This window comes from Oryctolagus cuniculus, chromosome 20, assembly GCF_964237555.1.
Source record: "Oryctolagus cuniculus chromosome 20, mOryCun1.1, whole genome shotgun sequence".
Taxonomy (NCBI): Eukaryota; Metazoa; Chordata; class Mammalia; order Lagomorpha; family Leporidae; genus Oryctolagus; species Oryctolagus cuniculus.
Window position 1 is genome coordinate 39,125,161 of NC_091451.1, and position 9,991 is coordinate 39,135,151.

At 56.0% G+C, this 9,991-nt stretch overlaps 1 protein-coding gene across 12 annotated transcripts in view; it reads left to right on the forward strand.

Annotated features, from left to right (window-relative positions):
* PPP4R4 (protein phosphatase 4 regulatory subunit 4) overlaps positions 1-7,092 on the forward strand; it is a 104,691-nt gene extending 97,599 nt beyond the window's left edge. For 4 of the 12 annotated variants that reach the window (XM_070065576.1, XM_070065574.1, XM_070065575.1 and 1 more), the window contains one exon: positions 186-7,091. In XM_070065576.1, coding sequence (XP_069921677.1) covers positions 186-210 — 25 coding nt within the window. In that variant the 3' untranslated portion in view covers positions 211-7,091. Of the gene's footprint in view, positions 1-185 lie in introns of all 12 variants that reach the window. The other 8 variants (XM_070065572.1, XM_070065573.1, XM_070065570.1 and 5 more) reach the window with 5 other exon arrangements.
* The last annotated feature ends 2,899 nt before the right edge of the window (positions 7,093-9,991 follow it).

A 9,991-nucleotide genomic window follows, 5' to 3' on the forward strand; every position in this document is an offset into this window, starting at 1 on the left:
TCAGAATCCTCATATATGAGGCTTCTTCAAAGTAGAGATTGATTTACTTTGTAAACATTATATGTATGAAAATTTATCACGTTTTGTTTTCTTTTTCCTCTCTCTCCCTCTCCCCCCACCCCCACTCTCCCCATTGCTCCCCCGTTCTCTTATTCCTCCTCTCCCACCTCCCTTCCTTCCGGAAGAAAATCTAGAAAGTCCAATCCTTAAGCCACCGCCCGATGAAGGAGGCAGAGCAGGCCTGGAGACGCGGCGGCGGGCAGCAGCTACAGCAGTGGCCAGGGCTTTCTGTTTTTTACTTTCTTTCTTTTTTTTTTTTTTTTTTTTTTTTTTTTTTTTTTTTTTTTTAATGAATGGAGAAAGCGACATAACGGCAGCTGATGTTAAACCTTCCATGTTTGAAATTAGATTCCCTAGGAGGTACAGTATATGTTTCTTGAATAATGTGGTTCCAGAATTCCAGTGTTCCAGTGAAGAGCAAGCCGAGGTATGTGCCGTGCCGCCACGAGAGAGACAAGCCTGCCTTGGGCTGCACAGGACGCTGGCGACGTGCTGGCCCTGTCGTGTCTGTGTCGTAGAAGTTGTGGGGAAGTCCGAATCGGCTGACATAGCCCTGCAGGGGGACTCGGCGGGGTCGGAAGGAGGCTGTGTTCTCTCCGGACTCTCCACTGGGAAGTCCTGCCGAGAGGGGAGCGAGCAGTGTCCGGGGTGTATTGGTCCTGTGATTGTCATGGTGATGTGTTGTACCTGGGCATTCCCAAGTTCGAATTTGACGGTGAAGATTCTACCAGGATTTCTGAAAGCTCTGAGCTATAAATACCTGAAAAATAATAGATGGGTGATTTTCTTTATTTCCTAGAAGAATTTATTTTATAAATAATTTGTTTACATTTTAGGTTGTATTTGTCCTCACTTAATTTAAAATGATGAATCTAGTTTGAATCAGCTATTATTCCAAGCTATCATGCTTAAGCTATGTCAACAGCATTTATTTGTACTAATGCTAATATTTCCATCAAAATTTGCCTGTGGAACATATACGGTTCTTAATTTTAAAATGTCAGTCCCTGAGATAATACTGTATGAAGCTATTGTCAGCTTCTATATTTTAAGATGCAATAGCATATAACTATATTGATATTAGAAAATATTTGTTTTTTAAATATATTGATGTATGATAAAGATGATTAATCTGTGAATGCATATGCGTGTGTGGTTACTTTTTATAATGTGAAATAATGAATTTACTCAAAATAAAACGTAGGTTGCTGAGGTGCCTGTGTTTGTGGACAGCAGCTTTACGTACTCCCTTGCTGTTCTGTTCTGTGATTGAAGAGTGAGAACTGAATGAGAGAAGCGTCCAGCCTGCCCTGGGTCCCTCCGGGACAGGGACGCCCACGGCGCCCGTGCGTGGGTGACTCCCCTTCTCCCTCCAGGTGGCCTCTCTGGCTGTTCTGACGCGTTCTTCATAGTCTTCCTCAGAGAACAGTCAGGTGAGTGCAGTCGTTCAGTGCGTCATGCCAGCAATAGAGCGTCACGGTTCCCGCGAAGGAGTTCAGTTCGTCCTTTGAGATTTTCGCTGAACTGTTGGTGACGTCTCCTGCTGGTGTCCGCAGGGCGGGGCCCGCTCTGCCGTGCTCTGGTCGCCGAGAGCCTCAGCAGCCCTCCTGCTCTGGACTCCGTTACTTCAGAGAAAAGGGAGAGCATCCCCGCTCATCTGATCAGTCGTAACTTCAGCAGAGAGAGAAGCTTTGTATTTTCCCATCCTGCACTGGGGGAGGCGAAAGTGTGCGCACTTCGCACAAACTTCAGGGGGCAGAGATGTCCATGGCAGTCTTACGCCCAGGGGCTGACTTAGCAATTCAAACAACTCACCAAAGTTAGTTTTAGAAGTTTTTTTTTCATAAAACATAATTTCTAAAATCTTCGAAATATGTATGAAATTACACTCCCAGGGAGATACGTATTTACATATATAGAAGCAATAAAAGCTGGTGACGGTTATGACGCTCCACACATTATCTCCATTTGCACCAGAAATGAGATTGCTAACCTTCAAAAAATTCTCAATGAGCAGCTCACCTAACAGAGCCTTCAGCTGGTTGTCTGCTAAAGACCTTGCTCCATTTTCCTGTGAATTATTAAAACTTGAATTTTTAAGAATAAGTTCTAGAATTTTACTGTTAGCATTTTTGCAAGCAAAAACAGGCCTGGAGAGCTCACATTTATTATCGAAATGGATACAGGTGCAGGGCTGAGAAGAGCTGGATTTGAGAGTGGAAAGGGAGGAGCCGGCAGAAGGTCTGGTCCAGGACCTCACACACATTTTTGAGATCGTCTCTACTGCTTGGCTTCCTGAACTTGGACCTCTTACTTGGGAAGGATGTGCCTGTTGTGTCGCGCAGCCGGTGAGCACTGGGAGCTCCCTGAACCACGCTGAAACCGACCCTGGCTCGCGTGGGAGTTTCACAGTGAGGACAGAATGAACCGCATTAATCCGGTCACCTGTTCCCCGTGGCCGTGGCCTGGGTGGGCGAGCGTGTGGCCGAGGGCGTCTGCAGCAGCAGCAACAGCTTGGAAACCCTGACGCTTGGGCCCCGCGCAAGGGTGGATCCCTGGCTCCTCAGCTGGAAGCCTAGAGCTGCATGTGTGTGAGAGGCAGACCTGCACGTGTTCACTGCTGGTGTGTGCTTGGGAAATTGGAAACCTGGTGTCTTGGGAACATCAAGAACGTGTGGGGGCACAGGGAAAGGGGTTTTGTGAATAGAGACTAGGACCATGGAGGAATCGCGCCATAGGGAACAGGCCCCCTGCTGCCTGCAGTGCAGGGGAAGGCAAGGGTGTGGTCTTCCTGCTGCATGACTCCACCAACAGTGCACCTGTGTCAGCCGTACTTGTTGACTGTGTTCTCCCAGACTTCGTCTTTCACAGTGGGAATTGAGCCTCTTCTGTTCCCCTTTCCACTGTTTTCCACCGACATCTGACAGATGGAACATAAGGAGCCAGTCGGGGTGTCAGTCCGAGTTAGCCGTCCATCTTTGCTCCTAGCCCGGGAGCCTAGGATTGTCCGACGGCTTCCAGCTGCGAGGGGATGCAGGAGAGAATCGGCGCCCAGTCGTCAAGTGGATTGGGGAGTAGCTGTGGTTGGGTGCATGCAAGCCGTAGCCGGCAAGCTCAAGTCCAGCCAAGCTCCGGGTCCAGCGGTGGACATCCTGGACGTGGCTAGCTCGTCTCATGGTTCTCTGAGTTTACTCTGAAGAGTTTCTTGTTCCTATGGCAGAAAATGATGGTGTAGGAAAGTTTCAGCCACATCGGCTGCTCTCCTTGGGATGAAACGCACACTGAATTCTGTTGAAACACAGTGGCTGGGTGAGCCGGGGCTCCTGGCCAACTATGCCCCATCCGACGTCTCAGAGAAGAGGAAGGAAGAGTGTGAAGGGCTGGGGGGTGCTGCCGCAGGGAGGCCAGTCTCGGACTCACCCTTTCCACCCTCGGTGACCCTGCATAAGTCTTTCCTGGCTCAGAGATAAGGCGCGACCCAGCCAGCAGGTGCAGAAGCACTGCCCCAGGCCCGTGCAGTGCCAGGGCCCGCAAACGCGCTCTCTTACTGGCAAGCTCCACACTCGCGTGACAAGCGCCACTCAGCGTGTGTTCAGCTCTTCCAGTGCGGTTGGAGAACCAGACTCTGTGTGTCCAGATCTGATGAAGGAAGGGGCCCCAGGCACAGAGGGCCAGGGTCCTTGCTGTTTGAGTCCCCTTCCTCCCCTGTGGAAAGTGGGCCCTGAGCTGGATCCCCGTGGTTTGATGCCAGGAGGAGGAGGAGGACGGACATCACCCGGCAGGCACTGAGCAGGGCCGAGTCTTCTCAAGTCCACAGGAAGAGACGGGCAGGCAGGTTGCACTGAAACCCTCGGCGCAGGGAGGAGGCGTCCACCTGTCTGCCTCCAGGGCCTTCTCTGCTCGGCCGTCCCTGTTGCGCTGCCTTTTAAGGTCCAGATAGGCATGCAAGAGGGACAGCAACAAACACGGCACATGGCTGGCTTCCAGCCAAGTCGCGGAGGCTTGAAATCCCAGCCAGCTTCAGCAGATGTCCCCTGAAGCCGAGGCCAGCCCAGACTTGCTGTGGCCTGTGGTGCCGGTGTCCTGGGAGTCCAGATCCCTCGGGTCAGGGCCAGTGTGTGCCGCGGGCCATCAGTGTCACACTGCCCTGCCCAGTAGCAGCACCCAAGGTTCCGTCACGGGTGAGGAAGCAAAGTGGCCAGTCCACTTTGACTGTGGGAGGTGCGCAATGGCGGTCGCTTCTGACCGGGTTCCTGCCACGGCCTCGGTTCCTTTGTCGTCGACAATCACTGGTTGTGTGGCAGTGGAGAGGAGGGGATTAGCCAAGCCCAGTGGGGTCTATGGAGGGGTCCTCCCCAGGGGCTCGTGTCCTGACCGTGGGTGGCATGGGTCCGTCTGCATTGTGGGGGTTGGCCTGGGTTGCAGCGGGGACTGCCTTGGAACCCTCAGCCACCCCGAGAGCACTGGCATAGCACACTGCGGGCATCAAACATTTACTGAGCGTACACTCGTGCCCCTGACTCGAGCGGAGCCAGTGTCCTGGGTCCAGGTGAGAAACTGTCCTGGCAGGCAGAGTGGGGACAAGGGCCTGGTTAGTCTGTGGCAGCTTTGCAGCTCACGGAACTGCTCTGAGGCAGTTCCAGGGGCCCCTGAAGCCGGCCTGAGTCCCAGGGGCCTGTGTTTAAGCCGCTGGCCGTGCTTGGGAAGCCTTTATGGGAGAGAGGCACCTATACTACTGTCACGAAGAGGAGGTCCTGAAAACGCCAATGCAGTAGCATCTGGAAATTCTGACTTCCGGGAGAGAAAATCTGTTCCCCACACGGGGGAACGGTTGAACGGTTTGCAGGTTAACCCTCAGGGTGTGCTTTGTAAACTGGCAGCGCAGCCTTCAGCTTCCCATGTGTCCACAGCAGAGCCCCGTTCAGGAGCTACTGTACAGGTTGTCAGGTTTGGTTGTCTGGCCCTCTTTGAGCTGGTGAGGCCTGATTGCAAGGCCAAGGTTATCCTGCAGGGTCCTGTCTGAGCGCCATTTTTAATCTCCCTTGGAATTGAAAATTGCAATTGTGTGGGGAACCATTAGCCCAAGGGCTCAGCTAAGGAAGCGTGGCGTGCTGTGGAGCTGCCATTTGGAAACATGGGGGAGTATTTTCTCGGTTGTGATGATGGCCGGGGTGGGAGGTTCCCCCGGATTGGTGACCCCGGACCGGGAATCCTAGCCTGTTCTCTGCAACGCACCGGACAGCTCCTGACAGCACACGGCGCTCGTCAACCCTGCGCACTTCCGCTGAGAAACACCGAGGAGCAGGGATTCTGTGGGGGAGGTGACTCAGCTCTTCCTGGTGCTGGGAGTTGGGACCAAAAAGGATGGGCTGGGGAGACGTAGGGGCAGTGTACAATGAAGTATGGGAAAGCAAACAGTTGTGGCCATTTGTGGGCAGGACTGCTTTTCAAAGAAATGGTGAGTTTCCTGTCACTGGAAGGAGGGAGAGAGAGAGAGACTGGAGGTCAAGCAGTAGGGGATGAGAGAAGGGGCTGGGGATTGGACAGGTGGCGTCTGGAGGCGTCACACCCTGATGGCCACGTGTGTTATGAACTCATCAAGCTCTGTCCAGTATGGGTGATGCTGAGTCTGTGAGCCAGTTCCCGTCCCGGGCTCAGACCCCCTTCAGTGTTGGTAGAGGGAGGGAGAGAACTCTCTACCCAGAAGACAGCTGGGAAAATTTCAATAAAGCACCTTGACATTGTTTGCTAATTTTTTAAGTATTTATTTGAAAGGCAGGACAACAGAGACTGGGAGGGGGGTGATCTTCCATTCACTGATTCCACTTTCCAAATGGCTGCAACAGCCAGGTGTGGGTCAGGCCAAAGCCAGGAGCCAGGAACTCCATCCTGGTCTCCCACGTGGTAGCAGGCGCACCTGGGCCGCCAACTACTGCCTCCCCAGGCGCATCAGGAGGGAGCGAAGCCGCCAGGGAGGTGCCCAAGTTGCGCTGTGGTGTGGCTAGCAGGGCTCACCCGCTTGCAGCCTGAAGTTACTAAAACACCCACCAGGGGGCCATCTCAGTATTCGGGGCTTCATTTTGTACCGCATCGAGGTGCCCTAGCAACACCAAAAGGCTTGCAACAGGAACTGCAGGTGTCAGTGATATTTTGTACCAGGATTGGCCGTGGGGAGGGGACCTGCTGACCGTGGGTGCTGGGCTCTCTCTAGGGCCAGCGGCGGACCTGAAGCCGCTCACTCCCTCCTGTGTCTCACCCCTCTCGCCCTGCTCGAACTTCATGAAGAAAACCCATGTATTTGTGGTGCCAAGTAGGCAGAGGCATGGCCTGTGAACGCTGGGAAAGTCACCTTCCTCTCCTCCGTCAAGGTCATTTTCGCTACCGAGTGGCCTTCGGCTGACCTCATCCATACACGCAGGCCTCCGGAACCTTCAATGGAAGATGGGTGTCCTGAAAAAAACGCATGGGTTTCAAAATTTTCTGGCAGCAAAAAGAAGCTGGCCTTTTACCCCAGTTTTCGGGGAACATTTTGAGGGGCCCTCGTGCCATTCTTCTGCGATGTTCTGTGTCATCAGCGAATGCGGCTCCAGCTTCCGGGAGCCAGTGCGGCTTCTCAAGCTGACCGCTGGCTTGGTCGTCGGCTGGCTGCCCCGTCGGTGTGCCCCACCCCCACCCCCATGGCTGCCTCCAGCAGTGTCGCAGGCTCCTGGAAGATGGCGTTTCCAATTCCTGGGTTGCAGACCCCACGTTCTCATGGGTGCCCCAGAAGTCTGGCAGAGAAATGTTGCCATTATCTATGTTAGATCTGGGAGTCATTTGAAAATATGTTTGGAAAGAAGAGTTCTGTGGCTCAAAAAATAAAAAGTACAAGAACTAATACCGAATTCATCTTAAAGTTCCCAGTTCTCATTCTGCAAAGTGTAGCTCAAAATGCCTGTAACCAACAGAGCCCACCGCACAGGGCTGTGCAGAGTGATATCGTGTCAGTACTGCGCGCGGTGTCTGTGGGATAGTAGTGGCTCAATAAACAGTACTCCTGCCTGCTCTCCTGCCCCTCCCCCCCCGTTGCGGGGTTGGTCCTGGCTGTCAGCCACACATATCCTACGTCACGACGTGTTGTGAGGATTACTTTATGAATGGGTTTGCCCAGACATTGGCCGAGGGCTGATCACTGAGCCCCTTCCCTGGGCACTGGCGGTTGAAGAAAAATGAGGATGAGGACCCTGAGGGTAAGACTGGCATTGCAGTCCTTTAGCTGCCCTCATCCCTGGGCCTGGGCTCGGAAGCCCCGGCCACGGGGTTCTCCCGGCAACATCCTCCCAGTGCTCCCGCGGGTGGGTGGTGTGTTGCGTGGACACAGGATGCCTACGCTGTTTCTAGCTCCCTCTCTCTGCACAGCCGCCTCCCTAGGTGGCCGCCTGCAGTGTCCTGAATTCCAGCCATGCGGCCACCTGCCAGGTGTCTGTCTCCAGCTCGGGCCCAGAGCCAATGGCCTACTGGCTTTTCTTGGTTCGGTTGTTGAAGCCTGAACGTTTGAACTTCACCCTGGGCAATGTCGCTCTGGGTTCTTCCCGGTTTCAGTACACGGAGCATCCGTGCTTCTGGGTGCGGAGGCCAGGCCCCTTGCAATCGCTGCGCGTCCCCATCCCCCACCCACCCCCGTGCAGTAGCAGATCCTGCCAGCTGTCACTTGCTCATAGAGCCGGGGGCTGAGTGCTGCTCGCCTCCGCTGCCCCCACCGTCTGCACTGTTACGGGGACCTCCTAACCGGGCTCCCCACTTCCACCCTCCCAGCCCTCATGCCCCTCCCAGCCCAGGAGCTGTGTGCAAGTCCAGCCAAGCCGCTCACTGCCTAGCACACTCCAGTGGCCTCTCATTTCCCCAGGGGAAGCCCCCGATGATGCTCCCTGCCCCCCACCGCCACCCTGACACACACGTTAGTGTCTCCCTGCACTGGCATGTAAGCTGCAGGGGACAGGGCCTCCCGCCTGTTTTGTTCGCCAGTAGATGCCTGGTGTTGCTCGTGTGTCACAGCAGGAGAAACCTGGTAGGTACCAGCCGAGCCATGACCGACGCTGGGGACAGAGCGGGACACAGATCGGACGCTGCCCTAGCCCTGCCACGCACCGCTCGCTGGGAGAGACAGCCCTCCGCCATGGCGCCTGGAACGGCAGACATGGAGTTTGCAAGGGTGGGCAGACGGAGACCTGGTTTGCAGGTTTCTGGGCAGCGACCCCAGGTCTGCGGTCAGGTGGCCACCTATCTCCATGACGACCACCAGCATAGGAGTTTGCTGCCTGGGGGGGATCGGAAGCAGGGACACCGAGACTCCTTTCCAAAGGTGGGGGCAGACGTGCCTGCCTTGGACACCCCGGGCACCTGAGCGACCCTGCACTCTGGCGCCAGCTCTGGTGAAGATGGGGCCACGGGGGCCCATTTCCCCGAGCAGGGAGGGGCAGAGCTCGCTGCGGCAACCAGCTCTCTCCTCCCTCTCTCCCCGAGCGGCCGGGAGAGCCAGCCGCTCCCTTAGCTCAGTCCCCAGAGGCCAGCTTTTCCTGGGCCCCTTGCCCGGCTGCCAGAATTCAGCTCCACCCGAAGTCCCTGGAAGCAAGGACATGAGGAATGTCCCACAGACAATCCACTCCGGCTCCCTGAGGTCAGCCCCAGCCCAGAGATGCCTTCACCTGGCCCCGGCTGCCACTTTGCCCAGCGCACGCCCGTGCGCGGGCGCTGGCACTGCAGAGTCCAGCTGGCGGAAGTGACGTTTCCTGTGTGTCCGAGGCGGCCACCGGCTGTGGCTGTGGCCGGGCTGTTGGGAAGCGGCTGCCTGCCCGCTGGGGCTCTGCACGGCTCCTGCTGGCAGCTGGCCGCCCAGGCTCGCACACCACACCCAGTGCTGCACTGGACGGGCAGGGCCAGGACGTGCGATCAGGGCGTCAGGCGACCTTCGTGTCAGGATCAAGCTACCCTCCCTGCTTCCCTCGCATCTCCTTGAGACTGGACACCGTGACCTCGGCTCCCCCCACACAATGGCAATTAGAATGACAGAATGGCTAGCTGGGTCCCAGGCATGGCTGGGCGGTCCACGTTTATTATCTTGTTTCGCCTCCGAACTACAGCAGGTGGCAGTGTCCCTGCTTTCTGCACTAAGGATCCAAGGACAGAAACTTTGTCACTTGTCCCAGGTCACAGGGGTGGAGAACTGCCGCCACCCCCCACCCCCAGCCCGCGCGATTCCGTCTGTGGGTGGAGCCTGGCAAGAGGTTCGTGGGAAATCACCGAGCACACCAAGGGCGCGGGAAGGGAGAGTGGGCGGGCGCTTCAGCTTTGGGAGAGCAGACCGTGATCCAAGTGCCTTTGAACACAATGTAATCTGCAGGAATTACGTTGGCTTCAGGGCCAAGGTCATCAAACAGGCTGGGAGTTTCCCCCGGCATTGTCTTTGTTCACAGAATGGTTCTTTGGTCTGTGACGCGTCCACTCTGTCCAAACAGCTCTCGGAGAGATGGATGAAGGCCTCTGACACCAAAGTCTGCGTGTGGGAAGGCAAGACCCTCACCACCCCGACACACATGCCCCCAGCTCCCAGCACAGCGGAGGGGCTCTGGGAGGGGACAAGCATGAGCCGGAGCTTGCTCAGGTTCAGGGCCGGCGGGTGGAGCCCGCTCTCCAGCCCAGCATCAGGCCTGCGCTCCAGCCCAGCATCAGGCCTGCCATGGCCAAGGGCGCGCCGCAGGGAGGATTCCGCAGCACGCTGCTCCGGTGCCTCCTGCAGCCCTCTCACAGCGGGCTGGTCCCTAGGGGCCTCGCCCCCCTGCACGGCCAGCTCTGGAGGCCCAGGAGCCCTCCTGCCACAGCACACAGCAGGACTGCCTCTGGGGACCCCAGAGATGGTGTGTTTTTCTTTTAAGATTTATTTATTTATTTGAAA